Below are 26,887 nucleotides of genomic sequence, written 5' to 3'. Positions count from 1 at the left end.
AAAACAGTGTCATGTGCAGTGCACTGAGTTGCCCTCTGTGCAGCTGGTTCTCAGTACAGGGGCTTTATCCAAATTCACATGCACACACTAAAGGGAATTTGGACTGGTACTTTCTCCAGGCAAAACTAACAAGCACAGGGGGACTAGGTTGTCAGTGATATATCAGATGCTTATATAGGGCAAAAATGCTTGTAGTGTTAATTATAGACAGACACAATTAAGACATCCCTATAGAAAGTATCTGTTTGAAAAGAAGCTGAGGTTGATATTGACTGATCTGCAGCAAAATGGTTTAAGTTGATGCAGATTAAAAACTTGGCCATAAAATCATAACTCAGGTTGAAAGGGACTTCTGGACTCCTCCTGTCCACCTTTCTGTTCAAATTGAGTTGCTCTGGGTCATGTCCATTTGACTGCTGGACAACATCAGATATAGAGATCTACAACCTCTCTTCAGAAAGTTGTTCTGATATTTAAGCACAGTCATGATATTTTAAAAAAATTAAATGCTAGTTTGGTATGACCCTAATTGGGTTTTCCCAGGATCCAGTTTATCATTGAATGCCTCTGAGAAAAGTCTGTTTTTCCTGTATCCTCCAATTATGTAGTTGTAGGCAACAATAAAGTCCCAGCTGTCTCTTCTCCAGGCTGAAGAGACCCAGCTCTCTCAGCCTTTCTGTGTACAGCATTTTCTCCAGCTCCTTGACCATCTTTCTTGCTCTATACTAGAATTGCTCCAGTATGTCAGGATCTTTCTTGTACCAAAATCCCCAAAACTGGACACAGCACTGCAGGCATGGCCAAACAGAGGGGAAGGATCACTCCCACAACTTGCTGGCTACTCTCTATTACTAACACAGCCCAGGATGCAGTTAGCTGCCTCTGCTGCAAGGGCACCGTGGTGGCTCACATTCAGCTTGACCTGCAGGATATCTGGATCCTTTTCTGGAGAGCCCCTTCATCCTTCAGCATTTCATCTTGCATGGGGTTACTCTGTACCAGACATGGGATTCCACTTACTCTTGTTGGACTCCACGAAATTCTTGTCAGCTTGTTTCTGACTGCTCCCTCCAAACTGGCATCATCCACAAACTTGGGGAAAATAGAAGGTTTGTTTTGCTTGGTGCCTCACCATCTGCATTGTAAAAAACATGCCCCCTTTGTCCAATACAAATCAAATCAACCCCCTCTAAGTTTAATGTTTTTGCCCCTTATCCTGACACTACAGATCTTGGTAAAAAAGTTTATCTCTGTCTTTCTTGTATGGTCACTTTATATATTCACAGGGTACTGTAAGGTGCCCCTAAAGCCTTCTCTTTTCCAGGCTGAAAAGTTCCTCCTGACTATGAGGAAAAACTGTGCAAGTGACCTCTTCTGGAACAGATGGCCCAGAGAGGTTGTGGAATCTCTCCCAAGATATGAATGTGGAGATATTCAACAATTGTCTGGATGCAATCCTGTGCCGTGCGCTTTAGAACGACTCTGCTTGAGCAGAAATTGACCCAGATGACACACCATGGTCTCTTTCCAATCTGACCCATTCTGACTCTGTGATTCTGTGAAGAGCCCAAATCTCTCTTCTTTTCTTTACAGGAGAGATGTTCACCTCTTCTTTAAGTTCCCGCTCCAATGTCTGTGTTGTGCTGGGCTCCCCAGCGCTGGGCGCGGTGCTCCAGCTGGCGTCCCATGAATGGGACACGGGTGGGACACTCCTGGACCTTCGGGCCATGCTGCTGGTCATCATGCCCTGGACATCTCTGTGGAGAGCCAGGAAGCAGCCCCGGGGCCCGTTGCCTCGGTGAGCGGACAGCGGCTGCCGCCGCGGGCCCGCCGCGCTCTGCGGGCGACCGAGGGCTGTCCCGCGCGGCCTCCCGTCAGCGGCGGCGCTGCCCTGGTTACGGGCCGGGGCCGGGGCCGGGGCCGGGGCCGGGACAGGGACCGGGACAGGGGCCGGAGCTCTCCGCCTCCCAGCGGGAGGGAGCCCCGAGCGGGGCCGTGAGCCGTGGGCCCCCGGGGTCAGGACGCAGCCGGCGGGGGCAGGCGGCCCCGGTGATCCGGCTCCGCCGCGGGGCCGTTCGCAGGATGGAGGGCGCCGGGGCCGGCTGCGCCTCTGGAGTAAGCCGCGATCGTGACGTTGTCTGCGAAAAGCACTTGTTCAAAGGCAAACTGCCGGAGCCGCTCTTTCAGCTGGCGTGCAGTCACCATCACTGCGCTTTCCCCGTGAGCCGCAATGGGTTGTGCGTCTGGAACACAGCCACTGCTCAGGTAAAGCTAGAATAGAGCCCTTGGTAGGCTGCTACTTTAAACTAATTTATAAATAAAATATTTGAAGGTAATGGAGAAGTGCCAGGTTTCACTTCAATGCTGGAAGGCTACTAGCATTTTTATGAACTTTTTTATTGTGATAAGAATAAAATTAGCTGTTGTGGTGGGTTGGCCCTGGCTGGCAGCTAAACCAGTACCCAGGCTCCTGCTGACTCCTTCCCAGCAGGGTAGGGGAGAGCGTAGGACGGGAAGAAGTGAGAAGTCACAGGTAGATTCAAAGGTAGTTTAATGAGTGAAGGGAAAAGAGAGAAAAAAGCTGTACCAAGGCACCTGCTACAACCAGACTAAGCCCAGCACAGGCTTTGAGCAACAGCCACCTTAGAGTCAATGTCTCAGGCCCTCAACACCTTCTTGCATGCAATAGCCCAGTTCTATTGCTGAGCATAACTTCATATAGTAGAGAATATCCCCTTGCCAGTTCAGCAAACTGAAATATTTGTTCCAGCTGTGTCCCTTCCCGACCTCTTATGCATCTTCAGTTTATTATTGGGATGCAGAAACTGAAAAAATGTGGGGAAAAAGAGAAGGCCTCAGTGCTGTGCAAACAGCATTTGGCAACAGCCAAAACATTACTGTAAACAGTGTTATCATCACTGTTTTTATCACAAAATCCAAAGCATTGTGCCATGCAAGCTGCTATGAAAATAAGTTAACCCCATCCCAGCCAAACCAGTACAGCTACATTGTAGTTTAGGTGATTTTGAAGCCGTCAATAAAAATTAATTATTGTTCCATTTGTACTTTTATATGATTCATAATCTTTGTTTGAAGTTATTAATTTAACTTTTCTTTATCTACATTTGTCAGCCATTATATTTGCCAGGGCATCATTACTCAATTTCTGCATTGTCATTTGGAAATAAAATCAATCCACTCCTTGTCTGCTCTGCCTCTCATGAACGTGTGATAGTGTGGAATCTTGATGAATGTACACAGAAAGTGGAAGAAGGTAGAGTATTGTTTATATAATATATGTGTGTCACCTATATAAGAAGTGATGCAAAGGCAACCATTCACCACCAATCACTCAGACCAGTGTCCAGCCAGTTTCTGAGCAGCAACAACCTTGGAAGGCCACCCCAACACTTCTTTTTCTCCCATTGCTCCTTCTCCAGCGAGATTATTTTATTTCTGAGAAGCACGCCTCAGTCACTCAGATTCAGCAGCAGGAACAGCCATATTAATGCTGTGCTTCTCTCCTGCTCTTCTTCGGCAATGCCGAGTTGAACCGGGCCGGCAGCACAGCCCGTCCTGTCACTGTCACAGCCGCCGGCCCCGGGCGGCGATGCTGGGCTGGCTCCGGAGCTGGCCGAGGTGCTGTGCCGTTCGCCTCGGGGCGGGCGGAGAAGCGCTGCAGAGGCGGTGACGCTCTGCCACTGTGGAATACAATGGACAGAAGAAAAATGATCATAGCAATACTGCTAAGTACTGCCAATACTTTGGCATTGCATAATTAAACATGCAATGCCAAAGTACTTCCTTTTCTGGAATACTTGTGGAACTGGTGTTTTGTGTCCTGCTTTGCCTCTCCTTCTGTCTCTGTAACATTGTTTTCGTGTGTGTGCGTGAGAGAGACCAATGCAAGTGTCTGATCTGGGAGAAGAGTGCATGAGTGGAAGAGCATTGTGGTGATACAGCACACAGAAAATGGGAATTTTAGTGTTCTGACCACCATCTTGGTTTGGAGCCTCAACCAATGGCATTAGATTCTAGGGAGCAGGCTAACCTCTTTGCAGGCTGTCAACCCACAACACAAGCTTAAATTCATTGCAAAGTAGAAGAATAATGAAAGAAAAATGAAAAAAAAGAAAGAAAGAAAGATCCGCAGAGTCATGATTCACTGGATTTCCAGTGGCAATCTGTCTCCTTTTGGTGACAATATTTAAAATTTTTAAAGTTGCATGGCAATGTCCCACACTATTAAAAGTTTCTGGCTTGTTGCCTGTAATTAGAGATTTGCCAATGGCTTAATGTAAGGGAGTTCTCTTGTACTCTGCTCCATTTTGAATTTGCAAATCTATATAATATGAAAACTGATGTTGAGCTCATGTTAAAAATATCAGTGTTTTTTATAAATAAAGGTCAGTATTAAATTTTAATCCATGTAAGAGTAACATAGACAATCAAAGGGTACTTCAGGAACTGGGAATAAAATTTGGAGGAAATGAATTTGGAGGAAATAAAACTGGAAGATAGGAATATAAAGTAGCAGAGAGATAAAGAGTGTGTGTAGTTTTGATACAAAGACATTCGGCATCCAGATTGTCTGCTGCTTGATTTTTTCATTTTCTCTTCATCTACAGGCTCTTCAGCAGATGCTGTAGAGACTTTGTCTCCACAGACTGTCCTCTGCACATTCTTGGCACGCTTTCTCATATTATTTCTTATAAACTGTGTCAAAGTAGTTAAGGAATTCTTTGTGTCACCTTGACCTGTTAATCAATTGTAAAAAGGCTCCACAGCATCTAATATGAAAGCCTGAAAGGACACGTGTAGTTGTGCTTGTATTCTATATGATTTGTTCCCTATGAAATCCTGAAATTTAACGACATATCCAGACTATCCTCACATCATTAAAGGCAGCATTATAAGGTAGGGATCAGCAGAAACTAATCTGCTTGAACCAGTGAGATGACCATAATGAAATCATGAAGACAGGATAGAAATATGACCTGTTCTCAGATCTAGTCTTATCTGACTCTGTAATGATATTTAGTGGTGTACTTTCTCTTTCAGCCTTTTCCCACAGAAAAAAATAAAAGCAGAGAAGGAAAATCCTCTTTACTTTTTGGCTGAGCGACTGGCATACTCTGCCAGAAGAAGTATTTTTCAAAACCATGGTTTGCTGGGCTTCAGTTAGGATTTCTTACCTCCAAAATGAATGTGGCACTAGTGGGTTCCATGGGCACATCACCCTACTCCAAAAATCCTGTCCCTTGCAATCTTCAGTAGTAGCAAGAAAGCATGATTTGATGGGAATGATTAATATCATAAGGAGTGGCAGATCATGTCTAGGCAAGAGGGCAGATGGAGGAATTCTGATGGTCTATAGTTCTCTGCTTTTTTCCCCAATACCCTGGTGTATGTAAACAGTGTGTTTGTACATATTCCTGACAGAAACTGGGCCAGCTCTGTGGTTAGTAGATGCTATGCCAATTTTCCTAGAATCATTGCACCAAATTTTTATATTTCATTGAGTCTCATTAACAATACAATTGCTGCAGGGTTTACACCTCGAGGAATTGTTATAGGAACTCTTTTGGGAATGGTGCTTCATGTAAGATTTAGTCCAGATGATCAACAAGTGGCAGTATGTGCTGGAAATCAGATCTACATGTTAAGTGCAAAGGTGAGATAGCATTCTTTGTATGGTACTGGTATTTCTTTTACTTATTCATTTTCAAATAATATCACTATACAGAAATGTTAGTAAAATTAAGCAAAAACATTCATTTTGTGTCATAAAATGAGTAGGAACTGGCACTTGATAATGTATCATCTATCAGATAGAAGGCTATGTTTAAAGAGTTGAAATGAAACAGTATCTCAATAACTTAAAAGTAGAAAATATTCTTAGGTCATCTGAAAAACTGTTGCTGTATCATTTAGTCTGAAGGAGCAAAAGTAATGTGTAGTGGCTTTGCCAGCAGGATGGTATATAGGGCTTCAGTTTCAATAAGAGAAATCTTATTGAATTACATTTTGAAAACAAATCTGACAATGCTTAGCAAGAGTTATTAATTATCAAAACACTTAATTGTCAATTTTATGTTGAAGTCCATTCTGTTTTTATTTTTGACTTGTTTCATCACAGAATGAGGCTGTACTAGCTGAATTGAATGGACACCTGGCTCCGGTGACTGCTGCTGATTTTTGCACATGGGAGAAAAGTATGCTTGTATCAGTGTCAGAGGACAGAACCTTTAAGGCAAGGAAATTGTAAAAGTGAAATTTAAAAAGAATAATTTAGTGAATATGTGAAGTATTCTTCTTTATTCCCCTTTATATATGCTCTGAAGATTAAGTAAAAATGTATTTGACTTTATGGAGATAAGGACATTGTTCTTTGAATTGTTTGGGAAATTATAACAAGAATTAATTACTCTTTTTTAAAAGAACAATGCAGGTTTTGTATACTCAAAACTTTACACATTGAAGTATTAACTTCAGTGATTATTATCATCTGGCAAATAGAAATAAAATATTTTGATTAGCTTGGCTGTAACTGAAATGTTTCGGGTATGCTGAGCTGAAGGAAACATTTCCCTTTGCTTCTACTGATATAAATTTGAATTTTCATTTTTGGGATTATTGGACTGGGTTACTGCATGCAATGCACCCCTCTCCTCTTTTCTTTTTCATGTATGCCTTTTCGTAAATTTACTAAAATCACTGAGAGATCAACCTAAGAAAAATTGATACTTTGTGTATCCATATAATGTGAATTTGCCCTTTCTCACCAGGGATGATTATCACTTGGACAAAACCCTTCATAATTGGAAACAGGGGCTAAAAAAAAATTATTTCCTAAGAACATTACCTTGAATGCCTGCATTTTTCTGTTTTCACCATATGATGACTGTTAAAAGTTGTGTTTTCAGTAGATATCTAAGTAGATACCTATCTTTATATCTTTTTCATTTTTTTAATCTAAAGGTGTGGGACTATTCTACCAGCCAGTTAATATATCAGTCAGGAATAATAACAGGTAATTTTTCTATTTTCAAAATTTATTTTTGCATAGCAAAACCTCCTATCTCTAAATAATAATCTATGATTATTATAGAAGTTTTGGGTTGATTTAGTGAAAATAATTCCTGTAGACAAGGTAACAGTAAACATACTATCCTTTAAAGAAAACAGTAAATAGTTTTCCCTTTAAAGTCTGCTTCCCAGTGGATAGTTTTAGTGTACTTTTATAAGTCTGCAAACCATGCCACAGCAGCTTGGGTGGCAGGGTGCAGGAAACCACTGCAAAAGCAGCTTAGATGAGACCTGCAAACACAAAGCCCTCGGCAGCACAAAGGCTGAGACATACAAAGCTCTGTGCAACCATGAGAACTGCAGTAAGAGCTTTTTCTACCTGTCTTTATAAACAAGAAGATTCAATTTTGAATGATGTGTTTTAATTAAATATCTGATTTGTGTCTACTCTAGAAATGCTTTTATCTTTATTTTTTGAGCAGCATTTCCTTTGCTAAGTCTGCTAATTGATGAAGAAAACAAACAGATTATCACTGGATGTGCTGAGGGACTGGTAAGAATTGTTCATTAAAATCAGTCTCTATGTCAAGAATCAACTATTATTGATGCTTCTGTCTATAAAAAAGGTTCACAAGCTGCCTAAATTTTTTGAATTGTTAAAAGACTTATTTTAGTAAGCATAATTCAGTGCTTTTAGTGTAAACCATAAATGGTAAATAAGACCTCTATTACAACACAGAAACTTTTTCCTGAAAACCAGGAAAACTTGTAAGAGCACAGTCAGGGATTATATAAGAAGAGCACTCTGAGAGGCTATAAATATATCTGTTTTAAAAGAAAAAAGGTGATTCTCCTATTTTGGCCAAGAAAAATAAATACATGACAATTAAATGGAAGAGGCTCTGATTTCAGCATGTGAGAGTTCTAATAAAAATGCGGTAAATGTGAATATCCATTTCACCACTTCTTTCATGGTAATAATATATTTACATGATAATTTCCAGATGTTTTTCTTCAGTGTTACTGTTCAGTAATTCTGAAGAAAATTAAAGCTTTACCTGTAGTGGCATCTAAACCGAGAAACGTATAAATGAAATTCATGACCCACATGACCCAATGAGCAATTGCACCCATGTTACCTGTGATTTTTAATTGTGAGAAATATTCTATAAGGAGCTTTTTTTTTCAAAACACATAAACATGTGGGAATTAGATGTACAGCTCAAACTGATCATTGCTGCTTTAATTATCTTTAACAGTCTTAGGGATACATATAATTGGAGTCCAAGGTGAGATGCCATATACAAAAGTTCACTAATTACATCTACAGTTTTAAATATTGGATCTTTAGTTTGTATTCATGTAAGCTTTATCTTTATTGCAATTACTTTTTCTTTTTCTTGCAGCTTTGGATCTTCAGTTTAATCAGTGATCATAATTACCGTTGTATAGCACATATCGACTTAAAGAAAGAGCAAGAGAAATTCTGTAATAAAGTGTGGAAATCTGGCCAAGAGATAGGTAGCACAATGCTCCTAGAATGCTTTTATGGTATAGTCTAGTTATTACTGGCTACTGAGTGTGTGCTTTTTTACCATGTTAATTTATTGTAAGTGGTAGACTTATGAGTCTTAGACTGTGGCGTGGAATTCTTACTGAAGCTGATATGTAGTTGGGTATTGGTGTATCTGGAAGGAATTATGCATGTATGTATGTAATTAATTCTTGGCCAGTGCCATTTGTTCATGAAACATTGCATCATGGGCAGTATTAAGAATTTGTTTTGATTGAATTCATTGTCCAAGGCCTCAGAACAGAACGAGTACCTAAAAATTAATCCCTTGTCAAAACGCAGTACTATTTCTCAGTTACCTTTGAAGTTCCTTTGAGCTATTTAATTTTTTTTGTCTTTTTTTTTTTTTTTTTTTTTTTTTTTAATCTATAACAGTGCCTTCATAATGTGATATTTCTCTGGCTGTGATATATCTAGTGGTGTAACATGGAGTGCATATAAGTCTTTATAGGCTGCCCTGGTAACCCCAACAGGGTGATTCCCTGGTATCAGACTGGTTTGATTGTTCCCTTGTTGTGCCTTGGGATGGCCATGAGCAGGTGACAGCCTTGGTACAACGGGAGGTCACCCTCTCCCTGGTGAGGTGCAGACCCCTGTCCCCTCAGCACTGCTGTGGCTTTCCTAAGGAAAGGGAAATCTGGTTTTCCTTGCTTGCTCGTTTTCTGGATCAATGACTGTTGTATTCTTACCTGCCTAGGGGTCCAGCTTCCATAATCCTGAGGTCCTAACCTAAGGAGAAAGACTGCTACGTTTCTTGTTATTATTTAAAATCTGTGGATCTGACTTTCATGTTTGAAAGAGAGTGATGTAATATCTGTATATAATGCTGAATTTGGTGCTAGTAGTTCCTGAGTGTGAATTAGACATGCAGAATGGATTGGAGAATGAGGTGGATTTTCATCTTGCCTTTGGATTATGTTGTAACTTTAGTCTCAAGACAATTTTCAGGCTAAGTGGAAAGGTACCCAGCATATTTAAGAATTGTTGGAATATGGCTTTCAGTGTCATTTCTTGAGATGAAAACGCCTAAAATCTGCAAACTCCTTTTCAGTCCATAAGTAGGATCTTTGGATTTTGTCTCTCGGTATGTGAAAAACCCTCACAATAATAACGAGGAAAGCTTGTTCTTAGGAAATATCCATCTTTTGAAATAGAAGTTTCTTGAGTGTGGTCTTAGTTTTTCATGACTGCTACAAATTCTCTCTTCAATTCTGTCTGTTTCCCTTATTTCATAGTATTCTGATAGCTGGTATTGTTTACTTTCTTAGGTGAAGGGCAAAATAATTCCAGGCTTTGCAAAACAGACAACATGAGACCAGAAGGATCAGTGGAAACATCATTGCCTATCCTCTTAATTGAGCATTGTGACTTTCTTGTATGTTTCCATAATGAAGAAAACATGTAAGTCCTTTAAAATATCACCTAGTATTTGAGTCAAATTTATTTCTCGGAGTTCCTATTGGTTCTTGGATTATTTTCACTGCCAATTTTTATTTTTTGAAAAATGCAGTAGGAAAATCAAATAATGTTTTTAGTGATCTGCAAGTTTTAGTGGCCTGCACTTAGGAAGATAATGTACACAAGCTGATACAAAGTTAGAACTGGGTTTTATTCTGAAAAATAATTATATAAAAATGTCATTGAGAATATCCATTGTAACATCTATTGATACCGGCTGATCAGGGAGGATGAGTTAAAAAGTAATTAATAAATCAAATTTATTTTGGGTTTGCTTTTCTAAAGAAATATCTCATGCAGCCACTGTGTGACTGTGTCAGTTTGTCTTCCAAGTTTAAATAATTTTTGAACTACATAACCTGCTCCAGTCAAACTTCTGTCAGAGGGACAGATGTTTCAGAACATGATGCTTTTTCTCATTCCCATGGAATTGGTTAGCCAGGTAGAATTAATTCTTACAGTGCATTTCTTTCCTGAGGGTAAATTTAACCATATTATCAGGCACCTGGAGATCTATTCAGGACACTTCCATAAGACCTGTCTCAAATAACAACCTGTCTGTGTTGTATTTTATGATTGTCACCTGTATAAATTTCTCAGCCACAACATGTTTTAGAAAACTCTTGTCCTAACCTTTGCTCTGTGGTGGATTATTCAGGTGGAACTGATTAAACTCTGGTCAGATATATAACTTTTGATAAACAAAGAAGAAAATTATCCAGCAGTACTGGACAATTTTGGTTGTCTTTATGTTACTTTAAGTAATTATTCACAGTTATTTTCATGATGCCTGCATATTTAGAAGTACCACCATTGAGAGGAAGGAAGTGGTGATTTTTTAGATGCACATCTCAACCATATTTTAATGCAGTGACAGCACTTTAAGGTCAGGTGATTAATTATTACAGTCTGTCTTATTGCTTGCATAATATGACTCTCAAAGCATCAAAGCTTTGCCTTCATCACAACTGTAAGTTTTATTTGAACAGCAGCACATCTTTAAAGATGACAAATTTTCTGGCAATAAAGAATAAACCATGTCCCTAGTGAAGTTGTTCCAGGAACTGACTTGTTCAATTTTGCTTCTAGTCTGAATTGCTCTCTTTTCATATACAGGACTTTAGTATGTTTTTCACCCTGATAGTCCAGTGCCAGCCACTATCCTGTTCCTTCCTTGGACGGCAAATTACAACTCATGAACAAGTTACCTCTGCACTTCCAGATAAAATAGTAATAGTAATATCAGCAGTAATAGATTATTTGAATTTACTGAATTGAGATAACATCACTTTCCCATTCCCACCTGTTACTGCTACACAGTGTACATCTAAGGTCTATTTGTTCTTTCAGCTATCACATCGCAGCTGAAAGTTTTGTTCTTCTTATAAACAATCATGGCCATTAAATTCTTACTATTAAGTTCCATTATATTTAAGGTTGAGAGGTTTGTGTTTATAAAAATTCTTTTCTATTTATTTTTTTAAAAGAGTGTGTTGGTTTTAGAAGATGCTTCAGATTTGTCTGAACAATTGAGCAATTCCTGATATACTGCTTTTCCTGCCTGCAATCAAAAGCAGCAATGAAACATTTTTGGAACACTGATGTCCAAAATTAGGCATCTCACACTTTCCTAAGCTTTTTGACATTGAGGAATCTCATCACAATGGATTTTATTATTTTAGAGTTGCAGTGAGTTAAGCTTCCTGGATATATCACTTTACGGTGTTCATAATAACTTGATGGTGACACTTTTTACATAAGTGTAAAAAAAGTCAAAGAATTTGCAAATTAAATCAGTCTGTTACTGCTGCAATGGAAGTAGTGCGAACCACAAATAAAATTATTCATATCATGTAAAAGTATCACAAACCAGAAATGAAACAGTCTGCTTTTTAACAAATTTGACTGTATGCATTTGGGTTTTTTTTTTTTTTTTTTTTTTTTTGAATAATGTTACAGCTTCATATTTTTCCATATCCTTACTTCAACTCTTGTGGTCTGATTTTAAATCAAACTAGTAAGTCTACTGACTCCTAATTAGAAAATTTATTAAAATGTTGATGCCAATTTTTATTTATTGTGGTATCAAAAATTTTTAGGTTTTTTGGGGAATGACAACTGTTATTTTGTTAGAATTATCTTATGCTTGATAATATGTTTCTTCTGTGAGGCTTGTAACTGAAATTAACAAACCCATTGGTTTACTCTCTGGTGCTTGCAGAAGCTGGATTTCATTACCCAGCTGCAATAGTGCTGCCACTAATCACAGGCTGAAACAGACATTCCAGACTTGCCTGGAATTTTTTCCCCTTTACTTTGTGCTGCTTTTTTTCTTGTACTTTAATTATATAAAAACACACATTGAATTTCCCTGTGTTTTGGGTGTTCATATAAGAGTGTTAAAAGTAAATTACGAGTGGATGTGTCTCTTGGTTTGAATTTTATTTTTGTGTATACAATGCTTTTACAGCATCTCCCAACTCTTACAAACCACAATAACTTTTTGAAGAAAAGTATTTCCTGTGCAGTTTTGGATGTGCCATGAAGTACTTACATGAATCAAGGATTGTGTTCTGCTCAAGGATTGTGAAAACTGCTCTCCAGTTTTCAAAACTTCATGAATTTTGCTTGAAACTTTGAGCAACAGATTTGGAAAAAAAAAGCTTTAAATGTAATGTAGTTTTTCTGTGTGTGCTTTATTATTGTTGCACTGGGACTGGCCAATGAGAATTAAAAAACCCGATTTTTGTTTGTTGTATGGTAGCAAGAAAAGCTTCTTTATCCTACTCAGAGATATTTTTCTCCTTGTTTTAATAGATATTCTTCCCAGAATACTAGCTATTTTTGGATTGGAACCTCTACTGGCTTGTTAATAATTAATTTGGCAAACTTAGAATTGGAAGCTCTTTTATTTTACAGAGGTATGTTTAAAAGATATATGATTACACAATAATGAGATTGCTTTTGCTATCTGACATAAATAATGTAAGAATGAGGTTGTGAAATGGCAGAATACAATAGAAACCAAATGTTTTTTAAAAATGTTTTTTTTTCCCTAATACTTTTTGTATGTTTTCCTGGCCCTGGTGACTTTTTTCAGAAGACATGCTGGTGCTAGATCTGTGTAGTGGCTAGCCATGAATTTTTATTCAGTTTTGCAGTTCATAAGTGTTAAATACAAGTGTTAAATACAAGTTATTCTACTCCATTATAATTTGAGGGTAAAATAGAAGTATATACTCTGAAGAGAATGGGTTAGGGTCATGTCAAATTAGTATGAGTGATTTTTATGTGTGTGTCATAGAGACAGGTTTTTTGTTGTGAAATGCAGGTATTATTTTATAGTACTTTGTTCTTCTTGATAAAGACTACAGTGACCTCAGCATTCAGATTGCCAGATCATGTGCATTAACAAGGAAGGCAGCTAATGGAAAGGTGAGTATACAGTAAACATTGCTTTAATAAATGTTAACAATTACAGTAATTTTCCATAAATATTTACACATTTTGCTAACAGATTAGTGCACAGATTTGTGTTACTTAATATGACTTACATAGTAATTTTTTTGAAGAGGATTGATTCTTCATTATGTAATCTGCTGTTTTGAAGCTCTCACAGGTTATATACAGTCTAAAGTGATTTATAAGGAAAAGGTGAATTGTTACAGTATTCAGGGTGTACCTTGAATGTCAAGAATGACCATTGAAGAAGCAGAGGAAATCTTTTATGGGGGAAAAAAATTGTTATAGCTTGTTTCTCAAAAAAAACGTTAGGATGTGCTACTTCTGAATCCTTCTAAAGAATCTGTCAAAACTATTTGGGTTGTGAGAAAATTTCTGTTAAAAGCCACTAAAAGTGATTTTAAGAAAATGGAAGGCATTTTTATTTATATACTCCATTTCTGATATTGCAATTTTCCTACAGAGGTAAGCTTAATCTAGGCTACATATTTAACATAGAAGACTTTTGCTTTAGATTAGGATTTTATTTAAATTCAGCTCTTTGTATGTTCTCATCTTGTTGCTGAAGCCATTCTTCCATGTGTGCCTCTTTTCTCACTACTCTTACTGCAGAATTGTCTCCAGTGTAGGTGGTGTTGGAATTTCTGTCACTGTTATGTATGTAAGTTTGTTAAAACACATTTAAGCAACATAGGCATATTTTGAAGGATTGCTTTAAACACTCTACCACTTAATGCTCTTCATGACTAAGTCCATGGATATTTTTGATTAATTTTTATAAATTTCAGAAATTTGTTTCATTTTTCATTATAAATAAATGAATTATGCTTTGAACTTAAATTATTGAGTAAATGGAGTGTTAATTTATGGTGATTGCTGCAGGTTTTATGCTTGATTGCCTCAATGTTTGAAGATATGATTGCTGTGTTGGAAGTTAACCTTGCTGCATTGGTGAGAACTCAGCAGAGTGATTTTCTCCCATGTGGAAATGAAAAAAGTCTATCAGTTATTGCCAGGTACAGAATTATTAAATGTTTTCTCTCCATGTTGGATGATGAATTTGTTTATCTGGCACTACAGTGTGTCATATGGTTTTCTGTAGTGCTGCTTGTTGACATGGTTTGATTTTACTTTTTTTTCTTATCATGCTTTAGTTGTATTGAGAGGGAGAAATCACAGAATCACAGAATGGTTGAGTTTGGAAGGCACCTCTCAGGTCATCTTGTCCAACAACTCTGCTCAAGCAGAGCCGCTTGGAGTCATTTGCCCATCACAATATCCACACAACTTTAGAATATGTCAATGGACGGAGATGCCACAACCTCTCTGGACAGCCTGTGCCAGTGCTCAGTCACCTTCACAGTAAATAAGTGTTTCCTAGTGTTCAGAGAGAGCCTCCCATGTTTAATTTTTTATGTATTGTCTCCTCCTGCTACTGGGTTTAGGGCACAGAGCCTGGCTCTAGAGTTTGCTTTACAGCCTGTACTGCTGCATGGGCTCCTTCCTCCTCTGCTGCAGGACTTTGCCTTCCACATTGTTGAGCTCCACAAGGTTGCTGTCAGCCCATTTATGCAGACAATAAGTCTCCCTGGATGACAACACAACCTTCTGCTCTTTAAGACACTCCATGTCACAGACATCTTTTGTGAAAAATCTTTTCTTGGGATTTTTCTCCCTTCTGAGAAGCTGTGGCCTCAGAGACAAATGTAAATAATGGTTATCTGCTGCTGTGGAATGCAACAGGTAGATCTGTGATTGGTCTCCTGTAGATGTTTAGATTTACTGACCAGTCACAGCAGACCTGGCTCTGGCTCTCTGTCCGAGCCAGCTGCCTTTGTTATCATTCTTTTCTATTCTTAGCTCAGCCTTCTGAGGAAACCTTTCCTTTTTTATTTCTTTTTAGTATAGTTATAATGTAATATATATATCATAAAATAATAAACCAAGCCTTCTGATCATGGAGTCAACATTCTCGTCTCTTGCTTCACCTGAAAACCCCTGTGACCATGGTCACACTCCTCTCAGTTTTGAGTCATCAGCAAACATCCTTTATCCAGATTACTAATGCAGATTTTGAATGGAATTATTATACCCACGGAATCATATGGAATGGAGTTGTAACCTCTGAGTTATTCCACTAGTTCCTGCTTCCCACCTAGATCTTCATCATCACAGTCTGGTCTTGGTTGTTCATCTGGTTTTTAATCCAGCTCAGTGTGTGTTCATCCAGACCACAGTTCATCAGCTTCTCTGTGAGGTGCTTATGGGACAGAGTGTGGAAAGTTTTACTGAAGTCAAAGTAGACAATATCTTCATCTGCTTTCCCCTCATCTGCCAAGCCATTCATTTTATCACAGAAGTTCATCCAACTGACCAAGCGTGACTTCCCCTTGGTGAATCCCTGCTGGTTGTTTCTTTCTTGTCTTTTATGTCCCTAGAAATTATTTATGAGAAAATGCTGACATTTTGAAGATGAAAGAACCTCCACAATGTACACTGAAATGCAGATTTCAGTGCTTAAAATAAAATCATCAGTTAATATTCACAAAACTGGAATCCAACATGTAAAAGCAATGGTCTGTGAATTGAGTCAGGGCCAAGGCTCGTCTGTGCTGCTGAGTATCTGAGATGACAGCTGATCCACTATGCCTAACTTGTTTTTGTTAAAATCTCATTGCTATTGCACGTGTACACACACACGTGCAGACAAATAACTGAAAAGGAGTTTTGGCAGCTTTTTCTAATCTGACATTTTTGTTCATTGCATTCATCAATTTTTTTGTGTTTCATTTTATAATTTAGGTGTACTTTATTAGCAAATTCTCCATTGTGTAAAGGTTTAAAGAAGAACAGGAAAGGACCTTCCAGTAAAACACTTGGTAAGTACAAACCAACTCTGAAATTAATTAATTAAGTTATATTTTTAAAAACAGTAGCTGACTTCCACCTGGCTTGTGCCTAATACAATCAGTAGTTTAGTAGATTTTTGGTTTAAATATATATTGCATTATATTTTTACTTCAGTAGGAAGAATTTTAGACATCTGTTAATATTTCATATTGTACACATGTAATTGTAGTTAAAAATTATGGTTATAAGTACTTTTATTCTTTCAAAAACCATTGTCTGAGAATTTTCTGTGAATTTTAAAAGTGTTAGAGTGTTGAAGGTTTACATTCCTGTAAGTCATTCTTTTTCCATAGCATGCAGTAAATTTTTCTGTATAATTTGTCACTTCTTTCTTAACTTTGGTTATGAAATATACCAAAGAGATGTTTTGGTATATTTGGTTGTTCTTAATAATCTTTTGCCAATACTGTGAGGATTTTTTGGAAGTTAATTTTTGACTCAATATTCTACTGCTTAAAAAAAGAGATCTGATGTCCAGTTGCCATTGAAGCACCTGTAGCTTTTTATGGTGGGCAACATTAAAATTAAAACAATATTTTAAAAAATGTTTTTATCCTTACCATTTGCATGTATTGTGCCTGTTACAATGTCAAAGGTTGTATCTCTAAGGTTTCATGGTATTTTCAGAATGCATCTACAGAGTTTTATCTAGAATTCCAGGCTGCCTTGGACACCCAGCACTGACAACTGTGCTGCCTTTGTTGACATCTCATGTTCAGATAGATAAGTGCTGTAATGAAATCCTTTGGTCTCTTAAGGTGTGTGGTACTGGGAGCTTCTCAGGAAGGGCCTTTTTTGTGCCTCCTTGCTGCATTAAGAGAAAGGATAGTTAGTGGCATTTGATGGGACTTCTACCCTCAGGATAGGTAAATTGTCCCAATGCATCTGGGTTTTTTCCCTTGGAATACCAACAAAATTTCCGCCTTTACAATGTTTGTTTGTTTAGTTTGTTTCTGCTGATATGAAATATTCAGTTTGGAGCTGAGGGGTGCCCACTGGGCTTCCTGGTACAGCACTGGACATGCAGACGTTACCCATGACCTGAGCTGTGTAGGAACACAAATACTTAAAGGCATCCACCAGTTAGCTGGTTAATGATCTTTAGATCCATTCCTTAGTCCAAATATAGGCTGTGAATGCATACAAAGTCTAAGCAGAGGCAATTAGAAAACACATTTTCTAACTGAAATGAGTGGTGAAAAAAGTGATTCAGAACAGTGTTCTTGCTACTTCAAAGTTTAAAGTTCCTACTTATTCATGTTACTGGAGGAGTGATGTTTTACAATGTAACAGTTCATATATCTTTCCTTTTCTCAGTAATCATTATTTTTGGGTGATTAGTCATTTATGTGTTTTGTAACATAAGGGAACATCGAGTATTTATATTGTGCAAAACTATCTTTCACTCTGAAAATGTAATGTTAAAAAATATTTTAATGTAAATTAAATTATTTTTCTACAGGAGTGAAGAACACAGTGAAGGATAAACCATTGGTTTTCCATAATAAAATTAAGTCATCAGGATATACAGCAGCACCACGGTCAGTAGAAATATTATGACTTTCCCTTTCTTATTGGTGTGTGATATTTTTTCACATAACTATATAGCCTCATGATTGTTAAATTAATCACCTGTGAAAAATAGTTACGGTGCTATCAAAGAAAAGAATTTTAAAAAACATAATGTAAACCAAAATGTTCACAGCTTCTGGTCATTGTCCAACTTCCTTTTGAAATCCGTATTTGACATCCTGATTCTTTCATCTGACTAGACTCTTGTGTTTTCAGCTTGCAGAAAGTATTGTCTGAGAACTTTATTTGTATGAATTTTGACTTTCAGAATATGCTGTTCAACAAATAACTCACAGAAATCAAGGTCCAAACTCAGGCATTAGAATATTAGACATTTATATTGCTATCAAAGTGTAAATTCTCTTATCTATTGACATTACCCACAGATGTAAATAATAAGAATTAATAGGATTGCTTTTGTTTGAAAAAAGCTGTTTCTCCCGTGCAAGGTTTAATATTTCATATAAGAGTGTACATTTTCTCTCTTGTAGAATGGCCATGTTTTCTCCAAATACTAACCTGAGAAAAAAAGAGGTATCAAAGTGGAAGACCAGTTGTAAATGGTAGGTCATCTAATGACTGTTAAAGGAGGAACAAATTAAAATAAATTTAAGAAATTAAAAATGCTTCTGTCATTGGAACTTTTTAGAAAGGGTTGCCACTAGAACTAAGGCTTCGTAAATTTGATATAAAAATTTATCACTGCAGAAAGTGATTTGGTTTATCAGACTGTGAATTAAACATGAGTGCTTCATATAAAAGAAAATATGCATATCTATTTTCTTAGATTTGTGTTGGTAGGAAGAACAGGTGTTAAATATGATTGGAAGCTAAGTCCTAACATGTTCTTAACCTGCAGTTCTAGTTTGAAAAATAACTGAATGTGGCACAGGGAGAAGTGATTTCAGATCATGTCCCTCATTCACCCCTAAAAATCTTGTTACCTAAAGTCAATGCAAACTTACTCCAATGGATTTAAACAGAGTATGTGCAATAGTATAAATTGACCAGTGGAATCTTTATCACTGGTCAAAAAGAACAAATGTTTTTCTAAAGCTGACATTTTCATGTTAATTTGCATGGAATGTTAAATGGAGATATTGCACACAGTTTTTCTCTTTACTATTATATAATTTTTCCTTTATGTAATACAAACATGAAAGTAAAGAATGATTGATGCCATAATTTTTCTCATTTAAAAAGAGATGTTAAAGTGTTAAGAAACCCACTTAATAGCTCAAGACTGTTTTTGTAAACCTTGCACACATAGGAAACCTTTACATGAGTACTTCAGATAATTTCAACTTTGTTTTAGCGCTGTTTTATATAGGTTAAGCTACTTAGTATTTTAAGTTTTGTGTGGGTTTTTTATTTAAATTGCCTTTTTTTTTAGCTAATATTGTATTTTTCCACAAGGTCTTTGTAAACAAGGTAGTATTGACATTCTTTAAATACTTTTGTGACTTAAGAAATTCTTTTTTTGCCAGACACTGTTAATTCTTGATCTTGTGAATTCATACCTCTTACAGATAGGAGTAGTTTAAATATTACAATTTAAAATGAATTTGGCTCCAACATTGGATTTGACATATTTTTTTCTGGTAAATATTTATATAAAGATGTTTAGAATAATTTCCAAAGCACATTTATTTCATCACTGAAATGAAGATGTACTAATTTCTTTCTTTTTTCCTTCTTTGAAGTAAAAATAAAGAATATCCATTGGAAAGTTATCCTCCAATCAAATATGCAAAAGAGATATCTGTTACTTGTAAACCAACCCCAATTTTTTGTGTTCAGTATTCTGGTAAGTACGGGCTTTATAAAAAGTGCAGTTGTGTCAGTGTGAAGAAATTAAAAATTTGTGCGGCATAGTTTGTAAAGACTGGGAATTTAGTGTCGATAAATTCACAGAAAAATTTCTGGCAATACCACATACTGTTTGATCATCATTTTTTATCTTGCAAAACCATGCAAGCTGTTGCTACATATGCAACTGGATTCTGTTTCTGATTTTATGTCTTATTTCCTTTTGAATTTTTTCTTTGACTTTCCCACTACTACTTGAAAATTAAGAGTTCTTTCACTAAGGAATTTATTTTCTAGCACATTTACTTATTTTCATTAGGATGTATAAAATACTGAAGGTCTGTTTCAAAATATTCATATTTCTTATATAAATATTATTGAATTATTGTAAATTGAAATATTAAAAAAGGAATTCTCCTGTGTGACCCAAAGAGAGGGATTTTTCTTAACTGTTTTGGATAAATGACTCTTGCAATAGGTTTAGTCAGTTCCAATGTAAATATGATTAAGCAGAAAGCACTTCCTAGATTAGCAATCAAGCATTCTACCACGTATATAATTATGTCAATGTACACCCTGCAAGGGAAAATATTTTCAAAATATTTAAAAACTTAAATATCTGTGTTTTGAGGACAAGAATAACTTTCATCCTCAGGAAATAAAAGCAATTGGATGCAATCAGTAACTTTGCTAAAATATATTCCATCTCTGTTCCCTAGAGAGATTTGTTAGTATGTTGTAAGTATAAATCTTCTTTTAGTTTGAGGAAGAAAAATCTTTCTCTCTTTTTGTCTCTCCCACACCCATGCATGCACACACAGGCATAAATAACCCCAGTAAAACAAAAATTTCAGATTTTCCTTTTTTGAGTTAAAAAAAAATTATGTTATTTAAAGAGTATGTCAGGACCAGAAATGAATTTGCCTATAAAATCCTACCAAATTCTCCAACACTAATTGGTGATGTTCATAAATAGTGTTAAACATATGAAGTGAATATCTGGGTTTTGTTTTGTTGTAGTGACATACATGATTTTTATGATTAAAAGAGGCAGCATATTAGCTTCTTTTTGCTTTCAGATGTAAATCATTAAATGCTCTTCTTTGTAGGGGATGGAGAGCTGCTGGCTTGTGGCCAGGCTGACAAAACTGTGTTGATATTCAATTCCAATCTCACTGATGTGCATAATGTTTTTTCAGGTAAGTTTATGAATGATATTATAAAAGATATGAGTTGAGTTGATGGTTGAGTTTGATTTAAAATGGCATGGATTCCACTTACATCACCCTGATAACAAGAGAGAGGAAGTACTGATGATTCAAGATGTAAAATTAATTTCTCTGATTGCTTAATTTTGTCCTAGAATTAAAGTCACTACCAGGTGGTCACATTTCTCAATTTTTTGCGGGGTAAGAAGCAATCTATGATGATATATACAGAAATCTTCATCATGATGTATAATATGTATTATAATAATTAAAGAGAAAAAATAAAGGCAATATACTGCAATAATAATGCATGCGTATATTGTAGCAGTAGGTCCTCATAGTTTATTAGCCAAAAAGTGACTGTGATGACTTGGCAAAAGATGTGTTTGCTTTGCAACTCCAGGCTTCTAGAGATAAGCTATTTAAACAAAGAGGGACTATTCCTAAGAGGAAATCCAAAACTACAAAAGTGGATGCATGGATAAACATGTATGCTTTTAAATGAGTCTTCAACAGCAGATTATGTCTAAATTTCTACAGGAACAATCTGTTAAACTTTTAATAACTGTAAATGTTGTGGCTTTAAATCAGACCTGCTACATGAATTTTCTGTGAAAGCTCATAATGGAAATGTTTTTACTATCTGACCCTAACAAGTATTAAAACCAGACTACTTAAAGATATTTTAGAGAATTATTTCTAAGTAAATAACTCTGGAAACTGATTTGTGAAAACAATTTTCCTTTTGAGTAATTTTCATTATACTTAGTGCAAGAAGTGACATTAAGGAGGCAACATTACTGATATTATCTTTCTTGTGTGAGGAAATTGATGAAAATATGCCTTGTGGACTGTCTATTTTTTCTACAATAGCAAGTTTTTCACTGAGTTACTTCATTGATACCTTTAATCATTTAGGTTTTTTGTTTGGTTTTTTAATTTTTTTAATAATGCACATGTCTGAAAAGCAATGTAAACTATATTCTAACATGTATGTAGCTCTTTCCAAAAGCAACATAAATGTTGAACTTCCAGGTAAAGTAATGCATGGGATTAGGATCCACAAACCATTAATTGCCTTCTTGTTTCATTCACATCATTTTTCTGTGTTGTTCAGATTACCATGCAGTCATCTGTTTACTTCTGATGCTCTTGTTTTAGAAGTATCATATGTGTTTTCGTGAAAAATCATGATGCATTATTCTTACTTAGAGCTGCAATCAATGGCTATGTAAATTTTTCCTTTTTTCAAGAAATGGAAATTGTGTCTATTCTGCTAAAAAATTTCAGTTTCAAGGCAGTATTAGCATCTCAATATTGCTGCTTATCAAAAGTCATGGCTCTTTAAGGCAGCATCAGAGGAATGGTATAACAGCAGTTTTGCTGTTAGCCTAATTTATTCAGCCTTGTTCCCTGAAGGGTTGAGTTACTGTTTTAAGCAGTTCTGCATTCTTCTTCAGTGGTGACTCTTCAGGTGTCTGTGTCCCGTAGTGAAGTGCAGGTGATGTGGAACAGCTGTAAAGAGTTACAGCCAGCATGGCCTTTCTGAATGTGTCTCTTTACAAAACCGGCTGCTAATTCTTCTCAGTGTGCTCTAGGGCTGGGGAGCCTTGAGTAATGCCTGTTTTGAATTTTACTGGGCTCTTTCAAGCCAGCTGGCATCTCCTTCACTGTGTTTTGGGACTCTGGGGCCTGGAGAGCAGAGATTCTTAAGCTTTTTGCGTGGCTCTTCCAATTTTCCAAACCTCAGATTTTCCTAAGGTTCCTTACTACTTTGGAAAAGTGTTTTGTATTTTGTGGTTTTCTTTTCTTTTTTTTTTTTTTGGTTTGTTTGATTGGTGTTGTGTAGGTTTTTTTTTTTTTTTCTTTAATGCAGATTATTCAAGGCTTTAAAATATTTTCAGAAAATAAAAGCCTTTAAATGAATCTTTCTGTTGTGAACAATATAAGAATAGTGCTTATATGTGTATTTGTGCAGTGCCTGTGCCATTTTCTGGTGAAAATTCTACAGCTGTTTGGTAACTGGGAGTTAAAATACCTTTATAAGAATTTTTGTAGATATATGTCTACAAAATGAAATATCTCAATTGCTGTGATATATTTAATAGCCTTCCTGTAATTTAAAGCATTTTTTAATATGAAACTTTCATTGAGTAAAGATAAACTATGCACAAGAGGGCAGCATAAGAACTTTGAATGTTTTAAGGCTAGATGAAATTCATCAGACTTCATCTGACAAATTGCAGTAACATGCATCAAAGTCTGTAAAACTTGATTGGCATGTTCTTTTTTGATCTTTTTTATCAGCTTCAACATAATGTTGGATCAAATTAATATTTTTACCTTTTGACTATTGTTTCTGGCTTTTAAAGTTCTTTCTTTGTAAGTTTCTGATCTTGTTTTTAACAAGACATTGAAGTGGCATGCTCATTTTATTTATATGCCAAAAATAGCTAGCTCAGTAATAAAAGGTTAATAAAAAACTCCAAAGTATTTCAACCCTTTTTGATGTCTTAAGGGGTTTCCAGACCATGTTTAATATAGAATTTCGTTATAATATAATACTCAGTTTTTTTTCCAGTACTGAATCTTTGTTTAAATTTAATTTCAAGGATATTTCTTGAAAGTGGTCTTCCAATAACTTTGAAAAATTAGAGTTGGAATTATCTTTGTCTGTTCATTAATGAGAGACATTTTCTGTGTTTTTTGGTGGAAGAAAATTTCAATAGCTGGTTTACTGTTACCAGTTTTAATCCAACCCTTTGAAACCTGTACTTAGAATGCATTTTAATGTTGTGCACAATTATATTAAAACAATACAAGTAACTCTAGAGAAATTTATTAATGCAAGACATTATTTTTATTAGGTCATGATGGTGCAGTTAACTCTGTTGGCTGGAGTCATGACAGGAAGTGGTTAGTTTCTGCATCAGAAGACAGAACTTTAAGGGTCTGGTCAACCTGCAATAAGGAACCTGCCCTAATTCTGGTAATTGGAATCTTCCATTCATTTGGACACAGAGAACACTGTTTTGCACTTTTATCTACTTCTGTTTTAAAAGCTTTGTAGAAAGAACCAATTTCTAGAGCTACTGAGAGCTACTACTCCCACTGATATAATGATCTGGGTGATCTCCATTGACTCCAAGTTAGGTTTTTCTCATGATAATTTAGGAACAGAAAAAAATCAACCTTGTTAAAAAAAAAATCCCAGTGGACATGTCTGGAAGTTTTGGTTTTATTGTCTGGTCTGTATGTAGTATTTTCATTGGCTCAGCTTTGCTTGACTTTAGTCCATTTCCCAATTCAAAAAGAAGTTCAGAGTATGAAGCTAGATTGTATTAGGTTCAATTGACTACAGATATACTGCCAGCTAATTTAAGCAGAATTAAATATTTTTTTTTCTGAGTAATAGATGTCAAAAATAAGAAGGGCCACTGTAGAGTTTAACCTCCTGGCCTATGATCAGGATGACAGGGAGGTTCTGCCTTAACACGAGGAATCTCAGACAAAAACATATTTAGGTTTGACTCCATTCTTCACAAATTCCTTTATGTTTCAGGGTAAAGAGAAGTTCCATAAGACTGTACGCTTTGCACAGTTTTATTTTATAGATACATTTATATTGCTGTGTTGTGGAGCTGAATTTCATCTCTTAAGTTTCCATCTAGACACAACCAAGGATGACCTAAAACGGTGAGTTCATTAACAGACCAGTGAAAGTTCTTCTAAAGTTTGATCTACAATTTTGTGTGTGTTGAGGTGAGCTGAGGGGGAAAAACTATTACAGAAGATAAAAAGCTGAAAAAAATAGTAAAAGCTACTTCCAAAATATGTTTGTTTTGAATGGAAGAACAAAAAGAATTAGGGCTGCAATACTGAAGTCTTAGTTGATATTGTGAATGGTATGTTTTGTCTGTTGATGATATTAGTCAGTGTTAGACTGCATCCTTAGATGGAAAAAGCTGGTCTATTTTCTTCCTCTATTTCCTTTGTAGTTTTGCTGCTGCAAAGAAAAATGTACTAAGCACAAGCTTAAATATGTTTAGGAATAGGAGTGCTTTCCTGGATTGAGGCATGAACCTGGTATGTGGAACTTCACTGAAATGTTAAATGGTCAGACAGAATTATGTAGTAGTTTTCTTCCATAATCTGCTTACCTAGTTTGTTTTACTTGTTAATTCTTAGTTTATGGGGATATTAATAAACCAATAAAAAGGTAACACAAATTGCTACATAAACTTCAATTTCTAAGAGACAAGAACAAATGTACAGTGTCCAGCTCAGTGTGTCCTCAATCTGTTTATATGGGTTTTTTTAAATGAGTTGCACTTTAAATTGAAGATATACAGGACATGTAGCAAATGCATTGCGTCAAAAAAAATTCTTAAACATGATAAAATTCCTCTTTATTTTTTAATACTGGGTACTCTTCTATGTCCCCCTCCCTCTGTTACTTTAGTTCAGTTTTCTCATAACTTGTATTTTATGAATCTCAGTTTATTCTTGGTTGATTTTCTTTCTATGTGTAATTGTACCCATGTCATGCCCTGTGAGGTATTTATCTGTGTAGTAGTCTGCAGTGTAGAAGAAAGGTATTTCAGCCAATTCAAACAATTGTTCTTGCATTTAGGAAAATCTTAACTGTTTTAATCAGCTTCTTTCAGCATGGTAAATTGTACCAGAAGAAACTTCATGCTGCCTTCATTAGATTGTACCCATTTTATCAGTTGGCTTCTTTAAAGTTAGCTTGGGTAGATTTACACAAAAATAGAAATAAATCATTTGCTCTTGAAGTCTAGTACAGTTTATTTTTTAGTTTATTTGAATAAAGTACTTGTGGAAACTACAAAAGATTCTTGGATCAAATTGAAAAACACTGTATATTTATTATCTTTTGCTTCACCATCCATACTAAAGTGGTTCTGATGTCCATCTGAAAAGATCAGCAGATCATTGTTAGAGAATAACAATGAAAGGCAAAAACCAAGTCACTAAGCATTTTTCTTTTGAACAGATCTGGCTGACAACCATATTGCTTTTGTCAAATGATCTCAGTTTTGCAAACTTTTAGCATTGTTGGAAAGAAACAGTAATGATTCCTATAGCACATCATGCATGGACTTTTGCACTTTCATTAGACAGATGTGCTAAAATGCAAGTGTGATATTAACTGTTACACAGGAGTTACTTTAACACTGTGCAGACAGTGTCCAGCAATGGCTAAAACCCCGGTGTGTTATCAATGCTATTTTGACCTCAAGTCTAAAAAACAGCACCATACAAGCCACTATGAAGAAAATTAACTCCATCCCAGCCAGACCCAGTACAGTTGTTATTGACTCTGTATTCCTCAGGTGACTTCTATGAAAATCACACTCTTCTTGCCCCACATATCCATATCCATGGAGTGTTGTTTTCTGTTTACTATAAGAATAGATCCATGTTGCCTATGTGGATATATTTCAGTAAACAGAAATTTCTAATTATATTGAATTACAATGCATTTTTTTGTTGTCTAATAAAAAAGTCTGAAGCCATTTTAGAGTTTTTGGCATGTTTGCCACCTCTGCATGGAACTGGCAGGTAACCCACAGGACCCTAAAATGTTTTGTGTTTCTTGGGAAGCAAAATTTCTTTGGTACTGTGTGATCAGTCCCTTATTCTCCTCCCGTCTAAATGGAAATTATTTTTTCCTCACTGTTTTCATTCTTTCCTCACTGTTTTCTCTTCATTTTCCTCCTGATTGCCCTATCATCAGCACATTAAATGGTACACTGAAACCCGTGGCATATCTGCTTTCTGAACATAGGTACTTGACAGACTTTAATCTCTTCAACATTTTCAGTATACATACATTTCAGTT

At 36.1% G+C, this 26,887-nt stretch overlaps 1 protein-coding gene across 1 annotated transcript in view; it reads left to right on the top strand.

The window, feature by feature from the left end:
- Positions 1 to 2,060: 2,060 nt before the first annotated feature.
- The window catches only part of WDR27 (WD repeat domain 27), a 90,333-nt gene continuing 65,506 nt past the window's right edge, over positions 2,061 to 26,887 (top strand). The window contains exons 1-18 of the mRNA XM_058020644.1: positions 2,061 to 2,265; positions 3,133 to 3,274; positions 5,550 to 5,674; positions 6,140 to 6,253; positions 6,982 to 7,033; positions 7,512 to 7,582; positions 8,436 to 8,580; positions 9,871 to 10,003; positions 12,878 to 12,981; positions 13,428 to 13,495; positions 14,405 to 14,538; positions 16,325 to 16,401; positions 17,895 to 17,973; positions 18,496 to 18,567; positions 19,708 to 19,811; positions 20,923 to 21,012; positions 23,889 to 24,010; positions 24,584 to 24,717. Of these exons, the coding sequence (XP_057876627.1) occupies positions 2,083 to 2,265; positions 3,133 to 3,274; positions 5,550 to 5,674; positions 6,140 to 6,253; positions 6,982 to 7,033; positions 7,512 to 7,582; positions 8,436 to 8,580; positions 9,871 to 10,003; positions 12,878 to 12,981; positions 13,428 to 13,495; positions 14,405 to 14,538; positions 16,325 to 16,401; positions 17,895 to 17,973; positions 18,496 to 18,567; positions 19,708 to 19,811; positions 20,923 to 21,012; positions 23,889 to 24,010; positions 24,584 to 24,717 (1,949 nt within the window). The 5' untranslated portion in view covers positions 2,061 to 2,082. The remainder of the gene's footprint in view (positions 2,266 to 3,132; positions 3,275 to 5,549; positions 5,675 to 6,139; positions 6,254 to 6,981; positions 7,034 to 7,511; positions 7,583 to 8,435; positions 8,581 to 9,870; positions 10,004 to 12,877; positions 12,982 to 13,427; positions 13,496 to 14,404; positions 14,539 to 16,324; positions 16,402 to 17,894; positions 17,974 to 18,495; positions 18,568 to 19,707; positions 19,812 to 20,922; positions 21,013 to 23,888; positions 24,011 to 24,583; positions 24,718 to 26,887) is intronic.

The sequence above is a fragment of the Melospiza georgiana genome, chromosome 3 (assembly GCF_028018845.1).
Source record: "Melospiza georgiana isolate bMelGeo1 chromosome 3, bMelGeo1.pri, whole genome shotgun sequence".
NCBI classification, from domain to species: Eukaryota; Metazoa; Chordata; class Aves; order Passeriformes; family Passerellidae; genus Melospiza; species Melospiza georgiana.
Note: the sequence above shows the minus strand (reverse complement) of the source record. Positions and strands in the feature narration are given on the sequence as shown.